Source organism: Vicia villosa, linkage group LG3, assembly GCF_029867415.1.
Source record: "Vicia villosa cultivar HV-30 ecotype Madison, WI linkage group LG3, Vvil1.0, whole genome shotgun sequence".
Classification (NCBI taxonomy): domain Eukaryota; kingdom Viridiplantae; phylum Streptophyta; class Magnoliopsida; order Fabales; family Fabaceae; genus Vicia; species Vicia villosa.
The window spans coordinates 61,337,422-61,361,361 of NC_081182.1; the positions used below are offsets into that span (position 1 = coordinate 61,337,422).

At 34.4% G+C, this 23,940-nt stretch overlaps 2 protein-coding genes across 5 annotated transcripts; one reads left to right on the forward strand and one right to left on the reverse strand.

Moving 5' to 3' along the window:
* Positions 1–1,995: 1,995 nt before the first annotated feature.
* Positions 1,996–5,235, forward strand: LOC131655912 (uncharacterized membrane protein At3g27390). Of its 2 annotated transcripts, none has more exons than XM_058925707.1 (10): positions 1,996–2,262; positions 2,499–2,607; positions 2,725–2,917; positions 3,015–3,151; positions 3,429–3,717; positions 3,810–3,916; positions 4,141–4,294; positions 4,367–4,562; positions 4,642–4,882; positions 5,003–5,235. In XM_058925707.1, the coding sequence occupies exons 1-10, from the start codon at positions 2,169–2,171 to the stop codon at positions 5,058–5,060; spliced, it is 1,578 nt and encodes a 525-aa protein (XP_058781690.1). In that variant the 5' UTR covers positions 1,996–2,168; the 3' UTR covers positions 5,061–5,235. The 2 variants fall into 2 exon arrangements, with proteins under 2 accessions (XP_058781690.1, XP_058781689.1); XM_058925706.1 differs by having other exon boundaries at positions 2,000–2,262; positions 4,996–5,235.
* A 1,445-nt stretch (positions 5,236–6,680) lies between these two features.
* LOC131655913 (uncharacterized) lies at positions 6,681–10,892 on the reverse strand. 3 transcript variants are annotated; one of them, XM_058925709.1, is made up of 14 exons: positions 10,742–10,892; positions 10,638–10,668; positions 10,504–10,571; positions 10,368–10,410; positions 10,205–10,242; positions 10,002–10,118; positions 9,478–9,643; positions 8,769–9,049; positions 8,544–8,678; positions 8,339–8,475; positions 8,139–8,236; positions 7,841–7,932; positions 7,283–7,416; positions 6,681–7,137 (listed from the first exon to the last, which is right to left on the reverse strand). In XM_058925709.1, exons 1-14 carry the CDS (start codon positions 10,757–10,759, stop codon positions 7,065–7,067), a joined length of 1,431 nt encoding a protein of 476 aa, XP_058781692.1. In that variant the 5' UTR covers positions 10,760–10,892; the 3' UTR covers positions 6,681–7,064. The 3 variants fall into 3 exon arrangements, with proteins under 3 accessions (XP_058781692.1, XP_058781693.1, XP_058781691.1); XM_058925710.1 differs by having other exon boundaries at positions 8,339–8,466; positions 10,638–10,674; XM_058925708.1 differs by having other exon boundaries at positions 10,638–10,674.
* Positions 10,893–23,940: the final 13,048 nt, after the last annotated feature.

A 23,940-nucleotide genomic window follows, 5' to 3' on the forward strand; every position in this document is an offset into this window, starting at 1 on the left:
TCGAACCGAGCGGTTTTCACAAAATGACATCCAAACACATTCAATAAATTTTGCTTTTTTGTTTTTTGGATACGTTTTCGATTTTTATTTGGATTTGAACACCCCTAGTAACACATGAGGATTATTGGCCTACATATCAAGGGGATATAATTTGGCACAATGATCATATGCAAAGGAAGAAAATGGTCGTCCTAACAGCACGCCTATTAGAATAGAAATGGATATGACTAATAAAATGGTAAGCTTATGTGGTATATGCCGTCAACCAGGACACAATGGACTACAATGAGGGGAGGCCGAATACAGACTATCGGGTTGACCTAAATACATGTTGGTGCGATTGTGGCAAGTTTTAAGCCTTTCGTATGACTTGCTCCTATGTCTTTGTGGCATGTTCGTATACTCGCCAGGTCGTTACCAACCATCTATTTGTTGTTTACAATGTCATAAACGTATTTAATGTGTACAACAATAACTTCCCGGTGGTAGCACATGAGGATTATTGACCCAACAACATGCATATTAGAACAGAAATGGATATGACTGATAAAATGGTAAGATTATGTAGTATATGTCGTTATCCGATCACAATCGGAAAAAATTATCCCAATGTTGGAGCAACCTCTACGTGATAGTTTAATTTTATCTTTAAATTTTGTAACCTTGATATTTGATATATAGAACAACTTTTGGTTATAACAAAATTAACACGAACACCCTTACAACATAAACACGTCCCAGAAACACACGAACATAAACACGCCTAAAACAACAACGCAAACAACAAATAAAAATACTAAACACCACAACATGTCTAAGATATTACAACAATCAAAACTGATGTAGGCATCATAGTTCTAACATCAGTGTCATCCTTAATTCACACCCATATACGCTGCATAGCATTATTGTCTTCTACAATTGAGATGTATGAAACAACCCACTCGATACTTCTAATTCTTTCTCCATCATTAATCTCTCCATCTAACCAATGGTTCAAACTTCTTTCAAGATGCTTGGAACTTTGAATGTTTCAAAAAAGTATTTTCATCAGAGGCGTCGTTCTCGAATAAAACACATGTCCATTTCTTTTATCAATCATGATAAAGTTAGTGAAGATAAGAAAAGAAGAAATATGACAGGAGATATGAAGTGAATGTTAGAAGATACCTCTATTTATAGTAAAAAAAAAGCATCCAACACAATATTGCTAGTTAAAGTGGCGACACTCTTTAGTAGTCACACAAGTGCCAGTTCAACTGGCACTAGCACTCAATCCTTATAAACAGTCACCAACTGAATTGGATAAATCATCTGTAGTCGTCAATTTAATTGACGACACCTCTTACTTTACAATGCTGACACCAGTTCAACTGACAACATCTTTGTGTTCAATTTTTTTACTTTGAAAAATAGCTGCAAATAATAGTTACTTTGAGAAAAAAAATTAGAATAAAAATTCTTAAAATAAATTAGAGAACGATGAAATTAATATATATATATATATATATATATATATATATATATATATATATATATATATATATATATATATATATATATATATATATATATATATATATATATATATATATATATATATATATATATATATATATATATATATATAGGGTCATTTTGAATTTTTTTTCCTTCAAATATTAGAATACATCTCATGGTCCCTACAACCCATGCCCACACCTTTGCATAAGCATGGGAATCCGAAGGGCAGCATAGCAATCGATGATCATGAGTTTCTCTAGAAGATTAACACATCACACTTACACATTAACACGTCTATTCATTCACATACCGCCACGAATCAAATCTCTTAAGTTCAGATTTTAGATCACTTTCAAAAATAAAAAAGGTAACACTATCATAATTGTTACTAATATCAAAAAGAAGTTTCTACATTTCTTAGTAATAATATGAACTTGTAATGAAATTTTTATTGTTTAATACACTTCTCTCCTCATATAACTAGTTCATTTCAAAAAATGGAAGAGAAGTCTTTAATCTTTTTCTTTCTAAAAATAACTATAGTCTTCAATCTTAATTGAAAATTTTCTGTTGCTTTTCACTTGATCGGTTATTTTAAATAATAGACACAAACAAAAACAAGTTCACCAGAAACATCATTTGTATTTGTCTCTTATATCTCCATCATGGATTCTTCTGCAGGTTTTGTCACCAAATTGTGGAGCTTTGTTTCTTTCCTCCCTTTCTTCTTCTTGCTCTTTATACTTGGTATCACCAAAGGTTATTTTTTTCATTTACTCTTCATTTTTGTATATATTTTTTTTTTGTTTTCATGTTGTTTGTTATGCTTAAACACATATATTGTTGATTCCATCCTAGATTTTATGAAGTATCATATTCATGCTTATGTAGTCTCTAACACATAATTTGGTGAAGAAAAGCTCATTGTTATTATTAATGCTGAATGCATTGTAAATGTACACATTCATGATAAAGTGATTGATTCCTTTTGGCAGCTACATTGATAGGTCCAATTGCATTTGCTATTATGCTTGTTGGAAATTCATCTGTTATCATTGGACTTTGGACAGCACATGTTGTTTGGACATACTATTGTGTGACAAGGTTGTGTAATTTGTTACTAAACTCTTTGGAGTTTGAATGCAAACTATATATGATTATGTTTTTCACATGTTCTAATTAACTCAATCTCACTCTTCAATTGTTGGCATTTGACAACAGAACAAAGAGATTTGGACTAGTTTTCAAGGTTGTGGTGTTGATATGTTTGCCTCTTCCTTTGTTACTTTGGCCAGTAGTTGGGATTGTTGGTAGCATTTTAGGTGGAATTGGATATGGCTTTTTTGCTCCTCTTTTTGCAACTTTTGAGGCTGTTGGAGAGAAAGTTGAAGACAAATTCTACCATTGCTTCATTGTAAGTGAGAATTTCTAGCCACCTTGTCTATATAATTTAAGATCTGTTTGGATAAACAGCTTAATTAAGAACTTGCTTATGTATATTTTGATACCAGGATGGTTGTTGGTCAACAATTAAAACAAGCTGCACTATTGTTGAGGATGTGATAGATTTTTGCTTTCACTCCTATTTTTCATACATGGATGAACTAAGAGAAAATTTACCTCCTCAAGAAAAACCATTTGATATCAGGTAAGTTGTTCCCTCCAAATATATATATTTGTAGCAGAGCCGTCTTTGAGGGCATGCAAGACGGACTATCATACATGGCTCAAAATTTATTACAGTTAAACCGTGACTAAATAGGATTTCATAAAATATTTATCACAATTAAAATGTGACTAAATAGGGTTTCTATTTATTTTGCCATGTTAAACTATAGCTAACCTATACAGGCCTCCAAAAATTTGAGACTACTCTGATTTGTAGGTAAGTTACTAATTAATAATCGATTGGTTGTGTTTATTAGATTGACATTATTACCATGTTGCTTGTTGGTGATCTTGGTTGGTGTACCCTTGGATGTGGTCTTAATCACATCTATTGCTATATGGAAGAGTCCTTACATGCTATTCAGAGGATGGAAAAGACTATTAGAAGATTTGATTGGAAGAAAAGGACCTTTCTTAGAAACCGAATGCGTTCCATTTGCTGGCCTTGCCATTATCCTCTGGCCTTTGGCTGTTATAGGAGCTGTATTAGCAGCTACCATTTTCAGCATTTTTCTTAGCCTATACAGTGGAGTTGTTGTCCATCAGGTTAGTTCAAGTATGAAGCTTCAATAACTCACAAGTTTCATTTTAACTATCTATGCAAATTTTAAGATTTTTTGTTGAGTTTTTTGTTTTAGGAGGACTCAATGCAGATGGGGTTTGCTTACATTGTGTCTGTGGTTTCACTTTTTGATGAGTATGTGAATGATTTACTCTTCTTGAGAGAGGGATCCTGCCTTCCCAGGTCGTATAGAATGTTCGTTACGCACTTACATAAGTGCTAGCAACGCGCTCTGAGACACTTTTTTTTCTCAACACTCTATTACGGGCTAACGTGAGTTTATTCCAATAATAGAGTTTTGGAAATATAATGTCAGAGATGTGTTGCTAATACTTCTCTTATGATTGAAGTTTGTTATCAGCGGCAAACATTGGTCACTTATTCAAAGTAATCGTTGTGACAGACAGGCCAGCATACCGCAAAAACACGAGGCATGAGAAAAACCTTGAAGGAAGTGATCGTAATCTGAAAAATCGGAGAGATAGTTCACAAAATTTGGAACATGCACTACAACAAACCAGAAGTATGAAGTGGAAAATTCATCACTACAAACCTGTGCAGGTGATTGTAATATGATTTAAAGAAGCATTTTCTATGAATTTTTCTAATTTGAAAAGAATGACCCTTTTGCAGATATGGGACTGGCTTTTCAAGTCATGCGAAGTAAACGGAAGAATAGTCCTCCGCGACGGTCTTGTAAGTGTGAAGGAAATTGAGGAATGCATTTCGAAAGGCAATTGCAAAGTATTAAGCTCCAAGTTACCAGCCTGGTCTTTGCTCCAATGTCTTCTAACATCAGCAAAATCAAATTCTGATGGGTTGATTATAAGTACTTCTCTTACTCATGTCACGCCTTCATTCGATTGAAATACGTAAATATATTCATGCTTCGACATATACATTTGCAGCTGATGATGTAGAACTGACAAAGATGAATGGACCAAAGGATAAAGTGTTTGAGTGGTTTATTGGTCCTTTACTGGTGATGAAAGATCAACTTAAGAACCTTGAGCTGCAAGAAAGTGAAGAAACTTGTTTGAAAGAACTTGTTATGAGATGCAAAAATGATATACCTGAGGATTGGGATAGCACTGGATTCCCATCTGATGACAATGTTAAAAGAGCACAATTACAAGCCATAATTAGAAGGTATATTTCTGTATAATGTTTATCGCTTGACACAAGTACTAGTTTGTTTAACTATCTGTTCTTCGCGTTTGCGACAATTTATGAAAACAACTTATGACTTTCAATTGGTTCAGGTTGCAGGGGATTGTGGCTTCGATGTCGCGGATGCCGACTTTTAGAAGAAGATTTAGGAATCTAGTAAAGGTTTTGTATATAGAAGGATTGCAGACAAGTGCTTCAGCTAAAGAAGGGAACAATATTGATGAACCTTAGCAATATAAAGTTGAAAATGTTACATATGAAGACTAAAGTTACTTGTAATTTCAGCAAGAGTTTTGTAATCCTTGATCAAAGAACTGGAGAAATTTTAAAAACATGAACACATTTTATATTTACAATACAAAATGGAACTTTTTATGTCAGCATCTTTTCAGAAACAATTCTATTTTGATCAAAAACTAATAAAATAAAGACTTTTTTGCCCTTTCTGTCCCCACTTTTGTTTTTTTAATTATATTTAAATAATATTTTATTTAAACAATAATACAATAATAAAATCTTATGTGTATTTTTTCTCTTTTCCACTTACAGTAATTCCCCGTTTTATTTTATATTTATTTTTTTAATCTTATACAAAAATTTATTATTTAAATAAAAAAAAGATTTTAGACTATTTAATTGGTTATAAAGTTTACACTTTTTTGTTTGGTTATAGACATTTTTATAAATTAGAGAGTCTAAGAATAGTCATTATTTATTTTTAATATTTCATCTACTTAATCATGTCATTTTGTCTTGTCCAAATTGTTGAGTATTATGATAAAGACTCAACTCTTAGAAGCATAGATTTGTGAGTCTGAAGTAAAGTGGTCCTTTCTAATTTGATGCTTTATGTTATTTGTATCTTTTTCTTGTTTTTTTTGAAGTTGTCTCTCATGATTTGAAAGAAGATTGTGTCTTTACAAAGAAGATTTTTTTTGAAAGGGGTGAAAAACTTTTCTAAGATTTCTTGTATGAATTGGAATAGAGAAAAGTTATTTATAGGCACGTGTGCCAAGTATTGTTTCTGCCAGGAATCAAACTCGGTATTCTCCAAATATCGTCCTTTGCAGAGACTCGTTTGCCACTCGAGCCCAAGCGCTTGGTTAAAGAAAAAGAAACTTTAACGTGTTCTAAGAACAATTTAAAATTTTGAATATAATTTTTGTTTGCTTTAATATTTGGTGAATAATTTGAAATGTTGGTTATTTGAGTATTTTATTTGAAAAATTTGATTATTTAAAAGAAAAAGAAACTTTAACGTGTTCTAAGAACAATTTAAAAATTTGAATATAATTTTTGTTTGCTTTAATAGTTGTGGATTCAATGTTGTAAAAGTTAGAAGAAAAAAATGTTTTATCAATACATAATTTTTAACCTCCCTTAACAAAGTTAACTTAGAATAACTAATACTCAGTTTTTTTTTTTTCCAAAAAAGAATTACGAAGGATAGATTAAGGATTAAAAAGAAACATTTTGAATTTAAAAAATAAAAATCAACAATTTACCTATTTCATGGCATTAAAAATATATTAAATTCAAACTAAATTAATAGATGTTTAACGGTCCATGATGGTTCATCAAGACAAACTCTTGCTGATAGTGAATCCTTTCTTCATCTCATGCGAAATTGTTCTCATGTCAAAGGCTTATGGACCTTTAAACTTGGTTAGATTGAGGGAAAAAACAGTGAATATTTGTCATTTCTGATGTGTGTGAAGAGAAATTACATATGTAATGCAGAACAATCAGCTGCATGATTATTAGTATTACTTCTAAATGAGTAAATTAAAATGAATACTATAGAATCCAACATACAGGCTTAAGGACAAATGTTATATACCCTAACTTTACCTCGAGGGAAAGTTGCATTTAACTCCCTTAAGTTCTATTGAAATGTAACCCTTATTTATCCCTCTATTTTTCCAGTAAACACAAACCCCCTTGACTATAGCACAGTTAGCTGAAAAAATTAAAAAATAAATAAAAACCCTAAAATTCCCCTTACATCAATTCAAAGGTGTCCTTAACTCATGAGTCAAAGTAAGAAGGTACCCTAATGTGCTATTTTATTCACTATAAATGGAGGCTTGCATGACTTTCCTTGGTTTGTAAGGAAAAAGAATGACCACTACATGTTCATGGTCCGCCCTCGCCACATAAATCAAATTGGGGATGAGATTTCGGAGAAATAAGAACACAAGATAATATTATCATTTCCCACTTGAACTTCGTTCCTGTTCAATAACCAAACCAAAAGAGATCAAGAAACAAAAACACTTACAATCCACAGCAAGATGGAGATATAAAATACCAAAGTTATAGTACAATTAAACTAGGCTTAGTTAAATTTGTATAAAAATACAAACGTATAAATCTTACCACGGTGGGTGAATACGAATTAAGCTCCCCACTTCAAGGTCAACACTATCGCAAACTCTTGGACTAAAGATAATGGTTCTTTGACCACCTTTGCTGCCACCAAACCCTGTTCCTTCAGCTTGTAGCGGAAACTTCTGCAAAAACAACAGATCACCTTCCATCAATTTTTAAGGCTATATCTTACACATAGGTGATTGTTCTATTTAAAGTAAAATTATCATCTCACATATATCTATTGAAAGAATACAAATGCTAATGCGTGCCTTCAAAGTTTAGTTAAGGAAACAAAAATAGAAACGTTTTATAAGAAAGTGGTGTTTTTAATATGATAATGTTGTTCTTTTCAATAAAAACTTTCTATTTATTGATTGCTCACTCAGGGTCCACGAGGGACTCATTAGCCAAACCCTACAAATAAAATCCTTGTTGGTGTCAAATTGGCCGTGCATTCTAAAATAACCAAGCATTTTCTTAAGTATAAAGTATAAACTTTCAGAGCAATATCAAGCGTATCAAAAAAACCATAGAAATTGAATCTGTTTATTTTTAAAACTTCACCTCGGGACACTTGCTAACCGAGCAATGACAAACAATCAGCTTTCCGTCCAGGTATCTTGAAATGATGTTTACATCGACACAGCCAAATTCACCTGATAATTTGTTTTTCTTTGTAAGTCAAACATCTCTGTTCATGTGTTAAAAACAACTGTAAAATCTGCTTTGTGCAACATCTCAGCCCCAAAAAATGAAAAAGAAAAAAACTACTAATGAATGGTTGTGAGTGCAATATAGAAGTCTCCAATGGTGTTTTAGACAACAATGAAAAGGGAAGACAGAGTAAAAGCAAAAGGTTTACTATCTGGCCTAGCTCCAGCATGTAACTTTTTCGAGAAGTCCATGTCTCTTTCTTTTTCTTTCTGCATCACTTGCTGTAGTTTTTCAAATATTCCAGTTCTGCACAATTTTGCAAGACAATCAATCACACACTGAGTTCAGAAATAATTTGAATTCTATGGTTCAATTGTTTAAAAATACCAGGAAACTACAATTTTATACCTCAATGGATTGAGTACTCCAACATTTTCAGCAATAACAGATGAAGACCCTAAAGCATTGTGAAATCTATCTGTCATTGTCTGCATTTTCTTTCCAGGGAAAGTAATTTTCATGTGTTGATCACTTTCCTGTACAAGCTAACAGATTTAAAGCCAGATATGACAATAGAATAACAAGTACAAGAGCTATCATAGAACAGTAATACCTCATTGTCACTAGATGATCCGCTATCCACAGGTTCAGGTGAGGCTTCATAGTCAACAACTGTTTCTGGCAAGAAGGGTCTACTCTTCTGAAAACGCTGCAATGGTTTGCCTATTCTTTGATTTTCATGTGGACACTGGAAAATAGAGATGGAAGGATCTTTATACAGGGAAATAGTGAATGTGTGTCAAAGAATATCGGTAGAATTGCTAAAATTTCCACCTACCAGATCAGTCTTATCTTGGAGTTTGTCAAAAAGATCAGCCATTATGGGAAGATTAAATTCATGTGGAAGAGCTTCAGTTTCAGTAGGTTTGGTGTCTAAATCTAATTCCACAATTTCATCATCTTCAAGATGATTTCCGCCTAAACTTGGAGAAGTCCTAGGATTAACAGTTTCCATAATTTCAGACAGCCTATCAATATTAGAGATTGAAGGGCCCATATGCCCATGTTTAGTTGTCATTGATGAAAATGAAAATCTTGGCTTAGCTTTGCCCCAGATGCCTGCAAGAGGTGTCAATTTGATATAATATTCAGATATTTACATTCAAATATTGATGTAGTTGGGATTACTATCCTGATGAATTAAACGTAAAGCTAGATCCTATCATTTGTACACAAGAGCTAGACTTCAATCGTTTCATCAGTTACACAAGAGCTTATAAATTTGACTTATAATTAAACATAGTTCTGAAAAAGAAAGACCTTACTCTTTTTTAAAGCATATATAATTCTACACATTCTCAAATGTAGTAGGGGAACATGTTAAAAAATCTGTAGCAAGTATTAAGATGACACAGGATACTCAAGAAATATAAGAGACTTCGAAGTTCAACTAGAAACCCCACTAACAAATATTTTCAGTTTCAACAGGGAATTGCAAGTAACTCGTGCTCTAACCCAGAAATTAGCATTTTCTTTCATGCAGATACCATATGAATTTGCCTTGGAGCAGGTAGCATGGGATGCCGAACATGAAGCACTTTCTTTAAAACAAAGCAATGCATCTGATTTCCTCTTTGTATCTTTAACTTCATCATTTTTGATAAATTGAGGACCATAGTTATGGAGGAGTCTGGTCGAGAGGACAGTGCTACCCTTAAATGATTAAACAAAGATAGAGTAAATAACCAAGTTTAGCCTCTGAAAGATGCAGCATTGGTCATATCATATTAGTCCCAAAATAATGCAAATTACACCTGTGATCACAGAATCGCGAGGACTAGCTTAACTAAACAAAAGAACATTTAGAAACATCGAGCATGATAATTTCATTATCCATAAGGTAACATAACCGACATTATATCTTTCAAAAGACTAATTTGACTATTTAGTATTTACTCCAAACAAAAAAGATGAAACTATTGAGCAATAGCCCAAACAAACAAGATAAAGTGAACAGCATAAACTAATACATGCCAACTAAAAAACATTCTATGAGAACATCAGCGAGTACCTCATCTTCAGAAACAATGTCTTCATCTCCCGAATCAGCAACCACCTCACCTAAGATGTCCTGAAAGCCACCCTCATTGAAGTCAGGCATTTCAACCTCCTCATCCTCGAGCGAATTCTGATCACAGCAATATTAATAAATTAACAACAACAAAAACAACAACAACAGCGCAAGAGTAATGAGAAGCCAAAAACATATAATACCTGAAATGAAGAAGACGAATTCTGATTACAGAATCTTCCTGTAAAATATTAACAGAAACTGATCTACAGTTATAACTAATAACTAACTATAAAACACAAAACAGTATCCAATTAATAACACCAAAGATAAGAATGAGTTAGTTAGTTAGTTTAATTAAAGCACCTTTTAACAAATCTAACCGCGCCGGAAGAGGTAGTTCTTCATGCTACAATTAACAATAACTAATCATGATTACATTAACAAAACGAGATTTATTATCACAACATAAAGTACGAAAAAGCTCAGGTGTGAAATGAACCTTGTTAGTGGCGTTGTTTTTTAATGAAAGCATGTTATTGGTGCGATTAGCTTGAAGCTCGTCGTCATCTGGAAATTAATTAAGGTAATTAAGAAGGTATTAAGTTGTAATTGAGTTGAATTAGTAGAAATTACCGGAAATGCTGTCGTCGGAGTGTGGATTTTCCTGTAACTGTAAAATGTGAGTTTACGATTGAAGTGAATTGAAGTAAGAAAGGTAGGGTTTGATTTCGTAGTACATTTGCGTGGAGGAACATGTTAGCTGCAGCTCAGAAAATGAATTGAGCTTCGCCGGCGAGTAAAATTCTCATTCTCCGACGTCGGAATCGCGCTCTTTTTTCCCTTTTCGCCCCTATCAAAATCATGTCCGGTTCAGAGTTCTATCTTTTTATCATTTAAATTTAAAATATAGCCGATATAATATGAGAAAATGGTTCATGCCACCGACAGTGTAAAATACTTCACTCAACCAATCACCACCATGCATCCAATTAAAACATTCTTTTATTTTTAAAAAACTTTAATGACATGACACATTCATGATTTCCTATTGGATGACAGTGTAAAACTATTTTACACTGTTACTGCACTACCTTTTAACTCATATAATATTTAGAAAATGTTGCAAAAGAAAAAAAAAAAATAGAACCATGGACCTCTTAACACAAAAATCCTACATCTTTATATTTTACCACTAAGGGTGTGTTTGGTTCGAGGTAGAGCGAGGGGAGGGGAGGGGAGGGGAGGGAATATTTAAAATAAAATGTGTTTGGTTCAATTTTTAAGAGGGAAGAGGAGGGGAGGGGAGGGGAGGGGAGCAAAATCCCTCCAAATGACACTTTTTGCGTTCCCCCGAATCGGGGGGATTCGGAGGGGAGGGGAGGGGATCTGAGTTTTAATATTAATTTAATTAATATATTTACTAAAATATCCTCGATTTTATTTTATTATTTTAAAAATATTATTTTCTTTCATGTTCCTACTTTTCTTTTTGTGATTTTTTCTCTATTGCTTCTATCAACTTATTATAATTCCTCTTCACCTTCACCTTCAAAGTATTTTTTATTTTTTTATTTAATAAAAATTATAATTACTATAATTTTTTGTTTTTTAGTATAATTTATTTTATATATTCAAAAGTTGTTATCAACGCATAGTTTATTTTGTGTCGAGAGTTATAATACGAATCAAGTGTATTCAATTTTTTTAATATTATGCGATAAGTTATGACTTTTTAATCACTTAGTTATACAAATATTATTTCCAAGAAAATATTTATGAAATTTTTACAATTGAATATCATATCACTTATATAAAATTACAAGGATAAAATAGTAAATTATTATTAAAATCCCTCCCCTCCCCTCGTGAACCAAACATATTTTTAAACGAAATCCCTTCCCTTCCCTCCCCTCCCCTCCCCTCGTTTGAACCAAACATAAATATAATTACAAAAAATCTCTCCCCTCCCCTCCCCTCCCCTTCCCTCCATTAAAATCCCTCCCCTCCCTTCCCCCTCATTTGAACCAAACAGACCCTAAGCTACATGTTTTTTGCTTGAACTATTTCTTCCTTAAATATATTTAATTATTTATAATACAGTTTCACATTAAACTTTATTTTTGAGTTAATTTAAATATGAAGTTATTGTAATAATTATTTTAATAATATTACTGCATTTATAAACATTCATTTTTAATGAACGTACTTAAAGGAAAATGAATATAATATTTCTTGAACTAAATAAATTATATTTAGCATTTTTAAATTGAAATTAATAAATATTAATACGAAATTAGAGTTAATTATTAATGATTATTGTAAATTAGATTTATGGATAGTACGTCTAATTATTAATTATTATTGTAAACTAGATTTAATTATTAATTATTATGCTAAATTACAGTTTTGGTCCCCCTATTATACTCAACTCACGAAATTAGTCCCTCTATTTTATTTTTAAACAATTTTAGTCTGCCTATTTTTTTAGTCAAAAAGTGATGATGTGTAAGAAAAACTTAATAGCTAGCAAATTTAGGATGACGTGTACATTGTCATTGGACCTATCATAGTTTACATGTCATATTTCATTTTATTTTATTTATTTAATTAAACTAAAAGTAATAATTGAAAAAACTAATAAACTTTGAATCAAAATAAAAAGTTGATTTAGAGATTAAAATCAAAGATTCAGCGTTAAACTTCAGCGTTAAATTTTTTTTCCACAAATGATTCAGATTTGTAAAATTGATTTTTGGTTTCTAAATTAAAGCAAAGGTTTGTAAATCAAAGTGAAGTTAAACAAAAATGCAAAATTGATTTTTGGTCTTTCTTTCCTAGAAACTCCCTTCTTAAAATAATATTTCTTTCCAACCAGTGCTTCAATGTTAAAAGAAAACAAAACCGGAAAAGAAATTCATCACTATATAGAAATCCACTATACTATCTCTTATCATTGCAACAACATATCTATTATTAAGAAGTTTCAACATCAACATAAAAGTGAATAAAGGTGATTCTTATTACTCATTAGGGTGAGCACAATGTGCATTTATATAAGGCTTGAGTTGCACCATAAGAAGGTGAACATGTGCTACATAGAACAAAACCCTAGAGTAACTAACTAACTAACTGAAAATAACAAAATACAATTAGTGTGCTTTCTTTCTATCCTTTTCATCATTATTCACATACTTCAATATCCCCCCCACAAGATGAAGGATGGTAGATATCTAACATCTTCAACTTGAACAATAGATCATGAAAAGGATGTGAAGGTGTATAGGTCGCTCATTCAATTTTGATGTAATAGTAATTAGGGATTTATACTTTCCGCATTTTATTTTCCGCACACAATAACTGCTATTTTATTATCTGTATGTATTGACTGCGTGGTTAGTAAAATAGGGAGTGCAAGATAATTAATTGAACGTAGCTCACTAATTCCAGATAAATATCTGAATACAATCACCTGATTGTGACACACACACACACCTTTATGGTAACCTTTCTTATGCTGCCTTCGATTTAAAAATATAGTCAAGTCCCTCGAATACGAGGATACCTTAGTAATGTTGCCCTCAGTTCATTATCATCATAAAAAGATCATAAGTCCCTTCGAGTTGCCTACGATAAATATGATCTCGTCCCTCGATGTTGCCTCGGTTAAATGATGATCGTCCCTTTCGAATGCTAAGGTATCCTCGCTGGTTGCCTAAAATGACTATTATATCCTTCCCTAAAGACTACATGCCCTCTTTATGGTAGGGACAATCTTATGGCGAATGATAACCCTTGATGACCCGATACATCCAATGAAAAGAATACCTACCCTCCTTATGGTATGGATAGCCTTTTCAAACGAAATACTTAAAGAAAAAGAAAGACAAACTTAGGGTAGGTGCCCCTAGTTGCTTGCTCATAATCAAATCAAACTTTTAAATGCTTTTCACACCTCCTTTTAAAAACAATTTCCAAAAGGCTACGCTTATTTACAAGCTAAAATCCTTATTCAAAATATGTTCTAATCACACATTACACCTTTTTCAAACAATTCAAACAAAGTGAGCTAAGCAATTAAGAGCCCATGGATAATTATGGATACAAAGGGTGCTTACACCTTCCCTTTGTATAACCTACCCCCCGAACTCAAAGTCTTTTAAAAGGTCTTTCCTGTTCTTTTTTCCTTTCCAATTGGATAAAATAAAAGTCGGTGACAACTCTTGATATCCGCAACATTTCAAAAAGTCAGTTCTCCCACCGTATTACAGAACTGGCGACTCTGCTGGAGAATTTGAAAACAACAAATTTGCTGAGTTTTGCTCCTTTGAAGGTATTAGCCATGAATTCTCTTCTCCCATCACCCTTCAACAAAATGGAGTCGTTGAACGCAAGAATGGGACTCTACAAGAATCACTTAGGGTCATGCTTCATGTTAAGCATATGCCATATCATTTTTGGGCTGAAGCTATGAATACTGCATGTTACATTCATAATAGGGTCACTTTGAGGATTGGAACTTCAACTACATTTTATGAGTTATAAAAAGGAAGAAAGCCTACTGTCAAATACTTTCATGTCTTTGGGAGTAAATGTTACATCCTGGCTGATAGAGAACACAGGAGAAAGATGGATCCCAAAAGTGATGAGGGGATATTTCTGGGTTACTCTACAAATAGCAGGGCTTATAGAGTTTTTTACTCCAAAACTAAAGTAATGTTGGAATCCATAAATTTTGTGGCAGATGATTAATCATTAAAAAAGGGATTGATGTTGAAGACGATATTGGAACATCTTGTCAACATACAGATGAGGCGGAAAGAGATGCAAATACTGAATCCAACAATGAGCCAACAAGTATTGAACGAAAGAGTTCTTAAACAAACAAAGGTCCCTCTATTAGAGTTCAGAAAGATCATCCAAAGGAACTCATTATAGGAAACCTTAATGAAGGGGTTACTACTAGATCCAGAGAGTTGATATCAAGTTCATGTTTAGTCTCTAAACTTAAACCTAAAAATGTAAAGGAGGCATTGACTGATGAATTTTTGATAAGAAATAAAGTATAAGACTTAGTACCTAGAACTGAAGGAATGAATGTCATTGGTACTAAATGAATTTACAAAAACAAATATGCTGAAAAAGGTATTGTGATCAGAAACAAGACCAGACTTGTAGCTTAAGGATATACTCAGGTATAATGAGTTAATTTTGATGAGACTTTTGCTACAATAGCTCGTCTTGAGTCCATAAATTACTCTTGGGAGTGGCTTGCATGATGAAATTCAGATAGATGTTGTAAGTTCCTTGGGTTTTAGGATTGACAGTAATTTTGCTAAAACATGTAACACTGCTAGATGTTGGACAAGATGTTGTGACATCCTGAACATCTGTTAGAGAGTCTCATCAACCTGAGAGTATGAATTGCCTCCTTCCCGAGGCTTTTCGTTATCACCAAATTTCAGCCTTCCTTCTTTAACTGTGTTATGGACCAGGTCCATATAAAGAACACATTGTGAGGTTTTATACCCTAGGAAATTATGAAATTTTCAAAAACATTTTTTCTTCCTTTGCTCTAAAGGTGGTGTCTTTAGCCCCTTTGGGACTATGATATGACCATCAAAGACTAGTAGGTCAAAGATTTCATCACACTTGGTCACATCAAATATGTATGTTTTGTAACATTTTTCGTCTATTTTGCTAGGCTCGACGAGATTCTTCCCGTTCGAAGGTTTTAACAAATTACAGACGTAAGACGACCCTGGATTTAAATATTCCAAATTAACCTAATTTTCTTCGACAATGAAAATCATATATTTGGTAAATTTCGTCTATTTAGACATAGGATACTTTTTCCTTTTTATGGTATTTACTTGACCTAGCCTTTTTTGCTTTCAAGCGTTCGACTTGTCAAACTCAATCTGCTAGTTGGGCCATGTCTTTTAAATAATGAGTATCTAGCTTCTTCTTGATGGAATAGTCTAGATCCCCTGAGCCCATTCGACCAATTCATGTTTAGACACCTAAGTGAAGCACCTTGCCTTCAATACTATGAACCTATTGAGGTAATCATCTATTGATTCAGCCACCATTTACCTCACACTAGATAATAATTTGAGGTTAATCTTGGACAAGCCCATGTAGAATTGTTCATAGGATACCCTCTCTAGTTGGTTCCAAATACATACGGAACATGTGGGTAAGGTAGTAAACCATGTGAAAGTGTTTTTAGTCAGAGAAATTGGAAAGAATTTCATATTCAAATTCTCATTATTGGTTATGTCTTCCGCTTCTGACTGATATCCTGCCACATGTTCAATAATGGACTTGTTAGTGTCCCATGTAAACATAGTAAACTTTGGAATTTTCCAACCCTTTGGTAGCTCAGTCTGTAACACATAATCAAACAATGAAGAGAAAAAAATAGGCTTATGCAGACCGACATCGAGGCCATTATGGGACAAAATTTTCTCGACCAAGTTGGCTATATTATCCCCCCCCCAAATTGTTTTGTTGGGAATTTCTAGCGACTTGGTCTACATCTTGGTCCCTCTTCACTAAATCAAACTCTTGGTCATTTCGATCTCCATCACCCTCAATTACTCTAGTTAAGGGTGCTTAGATCTGTTGAGGGCACAACTTAATGTTGCCCTAATTATTATTTATCCCTATATTGTTTGAGACTTCTAAAGTTTGATCATGCCCATGATTCTGCACTTGGGGTATTGGTCGAAAATGCGCTTGGGGAATGCCAAAGAAATATGCAACTCATTTAGGAATTTAAATTAATTTTTTGAAATGCTTGTCTTCTTTATAGTTGATACAAAAATGATTATAGCATGTAGTTATTGTTTCTTAACTATAATTTTTATGAATTATGTGAAGGTAATAACATTAATCTAAAAACTTTAGGACTTGTGGTGAAATTGATAACTATTTTTCTGCACAACACTCATTTGCTTCCTTATCAGTAATACATATGCATCACTCATAGGTGTTGTATTATCCTCTTCTACCATATTCCAAATTTCTACATCTTGAGGTATAAAAAGCTAACAAGTTTGTCTTTTAAGTAGTCAAGTGTTTCACCATAAAACTTAGTATGTTTTATTGAGTAAAAATGACTACCATTCGCTTCAACTATAACATTTTTGTTATCAACCATAATGTTTCTCAAACATCTTTACTCTTTCACAGTTAAATGATTAAATAAGAGAGTGAATCTCTGATATCAAATGAAGGTGTGAAAAACACAAGAAATGAGGGGAGGGGTTGAGCTATGCTTTTTGTTTTAAAACTCTTTTGGTTTGTTGAAAGTACAATAATTTTAAACGCAAATGCTTAATTTAAAGAGACGGGGAAAGATAAATTCACATAAAGTTTATCCTAGTTCACCCATAATCATGAGTTACGTCCATTCCCCTCACACTTGAGAGATTTTCACTATAATCCAAGTGATTGAAATTTCCCTAAGGTAATTCCAGACAACCTTGTACTAACAACATAAATTGTTGCACAATGCTTATGCCAAAATATCACACAATAATTTTACCATATTACCTTGTGTATTATTTTTTACTTTTCTCTCAAATTTGAATTTTAATAGGTTGAAAAGGAAATTACCAAAATTGTTCTTAAGAAAAACAACAGAACAAAGAGAAATCACCCCCATCGTCGACATCATAAGAAAATGGAGAAATGTGCATAAACCCTAGAAACCCCGCAATTTACTACTATACCCCAATAAAAAAGAAACATACCAGCTACATTGAAGTTGGAGGACAATGAATAATAAAAAAGTAGCTGTGAGTAAACTCTGAACTTGCTAAGTATAAAATAAAATAAGGAGAAAGGAAAGAAACATTTATGAAGGAACCTTAAACCTTTTTCCTCTCATAAAACTTCGAAATCTTACATGCTACTAGCATGTGGAAATAGTATTTAAGGTCTTGATAGAGGATTAGCCATCATTACATACATTAAATACAAGTAAGCATGTCCCTTTAAATGAATGATTGATATCCTAAAAAGAACATCCCAAGAGATAGGAAGACACCTGGAAGTGAGGAGATAACTCATCCCCAAGTCAAGGAAGTCCCATTCTGGTTAAGGAATGAGTCAGCCTCAGAAGAGGGGATTACCGCCCAAGAAAAGAAACAATGTTCAAGGGGACAACTTTGTAATAAGGTTTAAACACTTTGACCTTTCTACAAAAGCTTCATACTTGAGGGACTGTGTAGTGTTTTATTTGTCAAGAGCCTTGGGAAAAGGCGATTATAGGATCCTTTCCTTGTATGACGATGTTGGGGAACAAATGCCTAGCCCCCTTTAGGGCGATGTACACATTAGCACATACACTCTTAATAGGTCTTGCAATAACTCCCTACAATATTAGCAGTCAACACTCTACCCCAAGAATAAGGGGGGAGTGACTATTTCTTAGGGTTCCCAAAACTCTAAAGCCCAAGGAAGCAAGTATAAATACCTCTACCCTCAGCCGGAGAAGGGATCCCAAATTAACCATCATATTCACCTAGGTACTTGGTAAACACATTAAGTTATCCTCACATACCGCTCACCTCACGAGAGCTGGTTACATATACGTTACGTACAAATAATAACTAGAAATCACCATTGATCAGAAAAATAGCAAGTGTACTATTTTTACCGATGTAGTAATAAGAGGATTAATTTTCCCAAGTATCGAACTCGCGGACTGCGTAGGAATTATACGTTTTAGAATAGTGCAACGGAATAAAAAGTCATCGGGGGTTTGGTTTTTATATTTAATTTAAAATAACAACTTATGCAATGAAAGAGTTAAAATAATTTGCTTAATGAAAATATGCTGGAACAAGTCAGGACAGATGTATGAATCGCTCTGCAATGAAATAATCACCGATTAACAGATTAACTTTAGAAATTCTCACTACCGACACCAAACATTGATTTCCCCTAATTCCTTAGTGAAAACTTCTTGAGATTAAAACCCTCTTTTAATTCCTTAACAAGATGATTTTACCTCAAGATTCTACAAGACATAGCCTGGATAATATGGTCGCTACACATTAAACCCTTATTCCTAAGTGATTCTCAATTATAGCGTTATGATTAAAAAAGCGTTGAGGTAGTTTGTCCGACGAACCCTCAACCGTATATCAACACATATATTTTCCAATATAAAGAAGCAATAAGCACTTTTAATCATAAACTGAATTTCATAAAGATAATCCGAAAACTAACGGTAAATTATAGTCATTACATCACATGATTCAGGGACATCAATCCTAACAAGTAAAGAGTTTAGATACTCATGACAATTATCACGATAACAATGAATAAAGATGAAGACATTACAATTGGTTGAATCGGAATTGATCTTCAATCGCGGATGCTTTTGAAGATTTCTTCGCTCCAAGCCCTAATGCTCACAATCTCTATTTTCACGTTCTCCGACCGTCAAAAAGTCATTTTCTTCTTTCCAAACAGTGACTAAATACCTCACAGCAAATATTCTCATACGAAAAGTCCATCATACCCTTACTTAAGTGACAGATTTCATAAGTTAAAAATCAGAATTTTTCTGCGCACATGTCTGACACGGCCGTGTCATGGGACACGGGTGGCCGTGTCAGACCCCTGACTTCTTGGTTCCAAGATTTCTCAACTTTTTCTCTTCAGCATGTCTGACACGGCCGTGTCATGGGACACGGGTGGCAGTGTCACAACTCTGTCTTCTTGGTTTTCATATTTTCAAGTTCTTCTCTTCAGCAAGTCTGACACGGCCGTGTCCCATGACACGGGTGGCCGTGTCACAGCTCTGTCTCACCAAAATTCACTTTTTCTTGCCTCGAATCGTGCCCTGTATCTGCATAACTTAAAACACTACCAACACAAGATCAAAAGCAATGGAAAAACGACAGAAACTAGAAAAGATAACACACCAGATTCAAATACAAAGATAAATAAAACTAAACAAGAACTAGACTAAAACGACTTAAAATACCACCGAATGAAGTGCTTTTCCATTGATTCGAACATAGGAACAAGGTGAAATTGGTGGCCGATCACAACCCCAAACTTAGCTCATTACTTGTCCTCAAGTGATGGACGAGAAAACAAGAGGACACCCATGAATTTTTCTTATGCTCCACAACACAACTGATGCTTCCACACTTGATATATACTTTCGTGTCAAAGTGTTTGATTCCCCTCTCCGAAGTTTTCCGTTGTACTTCAATGTTGACTCATTCTTTCACCTGCAAGCTCAATCACACTCTCACAAATTCTCTCTGGGTTAAGTGTTTCACTCATTCAAGAAGGCATACATATCTACTCCTAAATTTTGTACATATTCTAACACAATTCCACATAATCAATAACACACACTTTTTGAGGACTTACGGGTTGTAACGGGGCTTAGGTTAGGTAGGATAAACAAAAAATTGGGTACGAGGGTTTATGGTTTGGTATCAACTAATTCGTCCGATATCTTTTTGCATATTACATAACATTTGGAGTGTTTAGCGATTTTTCTGCTTTCCGGACTCTTAGAACTCTTTACATGATGGCAAGTGTGTAAAACAAAATCAATTTTTCTTTTTTTTTTCTTTTACACAAATATTTTCTTTCTTGCATATGTTCTTTTTTTTTTCTTTTCACACTTGCCTCCTTCTTTTGCTACCGGACTCGGTTACCCCAAACTTAATTTTTGCTATCGGACTCGGACTTATAGTTCATACCAAATATAGAGAAAACAAGAGGGGCTATAAAAAAAAATAATTTTTTTTGTTTTGTTTTTTTTTTATTACTAAAAGAACAACAAGGATGATGGGTAAAGATTGGTTAACGAGGGATAAAAGATAACAAGGTTGGGTAAGAAAGGCTCAGGGTTAAACAAACAATAGTGCCTCAGTGTGTGTGATCAATTTGTGTACTATATGAAGAACAAATGCAAAATTAGAGTGATGATGCCATACCTGATGCTCTCTCATGATGAAATGATGTGTTTGGCTTGTATATCCTCACATGTTAGGTATTGCTTACAGGTTCAACAATGGTCTCCATTTTGTACAACTTTATGTCCGGTTCGGGTTGCTCTAAACTCATTCACTTGGCACCATCAAGTTGCGTCTAGCATTTTCTTCAGTTGTATCAACTTTCACAGGTGCCCAGGGAACCAATTTAGGATGCGTCTTTCCCCTTTTTCACCTTCATTCTCATGATCCTTTTCTCTGGAATTACACTCATCCTGGTGCACAAAATCCTCAAAACACACATGCAAATAACAAAAACAGAAATAACATGAAATAACTTAAAATGAAAGAACCTCCCCCACACTTGGATTTAACATTGTCCTCAATGTGTAAGCAAGCATAAGGGAGACTTACAGTGCTCACTGAGGCGAAGGTGGAGGGTTGATAGGGGGCCCACCACTATGAAAACGAATTTGTCAAAAAAAATTGCGTTTCTGTCTGACACGGCCGTGTCACGGGACACGGGTGGCCGTGTCAGAACTCTGCCACTCTTCCAAAAATTGATTTCAAAAGAAAATCCTTCAGGGTCTGTGACACGGCCGTGTCACATGACACGGGTGCCCGTGTCACACCTCTGATTTCCCAAACTTGATTTTTTTACGCCACTTCTTCAGGATCTGTGACACGGCCGTGTCACATGACACGGGTGCCCGTGTCAGACCCCTGACTCTTCCACAATTTGAATTCTTTTCTCCAACCGCTTCTCGCCTCGCAAAAGACACACTGTTTGTACCTACAGAATAAAAAATGCAAAAACACATAAAACTATTAAAAACAAATCCCGTGGGTTGCCTCCCACGAAGCGCTTCGTTTAACGTCGCATGGCTCGACGGTCCATTCCCTTCTGTTATGGGGGATACTTCCTCTTCCACACCATGTTGCTTGTCCTTTCCGCAACCCAGAACTCATCTAGATTTAAAGGATGGGCCACTTTATGCCTCAAGTCACTTTCAAATTCCATCTCCTCACCTTGATGTTCCTTTTTCTTTCTTTCCTTGATTTCTTTATTGGACTTTGGAGTTTTTATATGAGATGCCGCCACCTGAGAGATTATGCTTGAGACCTTTTTTTGGGTTGGTTCCGATCTTTTGCCTTCGCCTACTATGTAGATCATTCCAACTGAAGATTGATTATCTCCACTTTCACCTTGCTTCTTGGTGTTTAACACTTTCAGAGTTATTTCTTCATCAAAAGATTTCAAAGTCAGAGTACCTTTTTCAATATCGAAATTGCACCGACTAGTGCGCAAGAAAGGTCGACCCAGAATAATAGGGGTTTCTTCATCTTCAGGGATATCCATTATTTCAAAATCAACTGGAAAAACTAATTTGTCAATTTCTACCATTACATCTTCTGCCACCCCATATGACCTCTTCATGGTGTGATCTGCAAATTTCAACTCTGTTCCTCTTTCACTCACCTTTTCAATACCGAGCTTTTTGAAGGTAGATAACGGCATTAAGCTCACACTAGCACCTGAATCAATTAGAACCTTCATGAAAGTTCTGTTATTTATCGTGCACGGTATTGCAACTGATCCAGGATCTTTTTGCTTGATTGGTATTCTCTTCTCTGGTGAGATTCTACCAAACTTTTCGATTCTGACTTTCAGCTCATCTCCCACTTGTTTCTTCTTAGAAATTAACTCTTTCATAAATTTCTTGTACAAAGGCATATTCTCAAGTGCTTCAAAGAAAGGTAAGTTAATCTCTAACTTCTTAAACATTGCAGCAAACTTCTCAAAATCCTTCTCTTTCGAATCCTTCTTGGTCACTCTAGAGGGGAATGGTAATTTGACCACCGGTTTAGTTTCTTTCTTATTTTTCTCTTCCAGCGGCTTAACCGGTGATATCACTACTTCAGGCTCTTTCGGATTTTCTCTCACTTCTAGATCTACTTCGATGATATCATCATACTCGGTTTCATTTTTTTCTTCTGGTTTTGATCTCCTCAGACTTCTTGTTAAGATGACATTCACATTCTGGTGCTCCCTTGGGTTTGTAACAATTCCACTAGGTAAGGCACCTTGTGGTTGAGCATTAGCGAGTTGTTGTGCTATCTGACTCATCTGAACCTCAAGATTTTTGATGGATGCACCCGTGTTTCGAAAATTACTCCTTGTTTCTTCTTGAAACTGAGAGCTTTGAGCTGCCATTTTTTCGATGGCAATCTCCCAATCTGCTTTTCTGGGGGCCTGTTGCTGAGGTTGTTGATAATGTTGTTGAGGAGGTCTATACTGTTGTTGCGACTGCTGACCTTGATATGGAATAACCTCTTGTTTAGGAGCATTCCCTGGTTGATCCTTCCATGAAAAATTTGGATGATTTTTCCACCCCGGATTGTAGGTATTTGAGTAGGGGTTGTTTTGCTTCAAGAACTTTATTTCCTCCACTTGCTGAGCTGTAGCAACACACTGAACAGTAAAATGAGGTCCTCCACATATTTCACACCCTACCGATTGACTTGCTTGAGCCGGTTGAACTTGTGCTACTGTTTGTTTTTCAAGACCCATCTGTTTCAATCTCCGCTCAACTTCCGCAGCTACCTGATCTTCAATTTTCACAACTTGCGTTGACAATTTCATATCCACTAATCCTTCAGGTTGGCTAACACTACGGTCATATAACTCCAAGTGTTCATTGGCCGCAATAGCTTCTATGATTTTTTTAACACCAGTGGCTGTTGAAAAGTTGGATGAGCCACCAGCTGCTGTGTCAATCAATTGCTTAGTCTTCATTTTAAGAGCATTCAGAAAATTCTGCATTTGTTCAGTGACATCCATGTTGTGAGTTGGGCATGCCACCAATAACCTCTTGAATCTCTTATAAGCATCTCCGAGTGATTCTCCCTCCTTCTGTTTAAAATTAACAATCTCATACCTCTTACGGATATAAACAGCAGCA

What these genes read in the sequence shown, in the direction of transcription:
- LOC131655912 (XM_058925706.1), top strand. Translation starts at nt 2,169, where the DNA reads ATGGATTCTTCTGCAGGTTTTGTCACCAAATTGTGGAGCTTTGTTTCT. An exon ending in ACATACTATTGTGTGACAAG is followed by an intron (nt 2,608 to 2,724) that starts GTTGTGTAATTT and finishes ATTTGACAACAG; the next exon opens with AACAAAGAGATTTGGACTAG. An exon ending in GTGGAGTTGTTGTCCATCAG is followed by an intron (nt 3,718 to 3,809) that starts GTTAGTTCAAGT and finishes TTTTTGTTTTAG; the next exon opens with GAGGACTCAATGCAGATGGG.
- LOC131655913 (XM_058925708.1), bottom strand. An exon ending in CTCCAAGGCAAATTCATATG is followed by an intron (nt 9,050 to 9,477) that starts GTATCTGCATGA and finishes CACCTCTTGCAG; the next exon opens with GCATCTGGGGCAAAGCTAAG. An exon ending in CGGTTAGCAAGTGTCCCGAG is followed by an intron (nt 7,417 to 7,840) that starts GTGAAGTTTTAA and finishes TTGTTTTTGCAG; the next exon opens with AAGTTTCCGCTACAAGCTGA.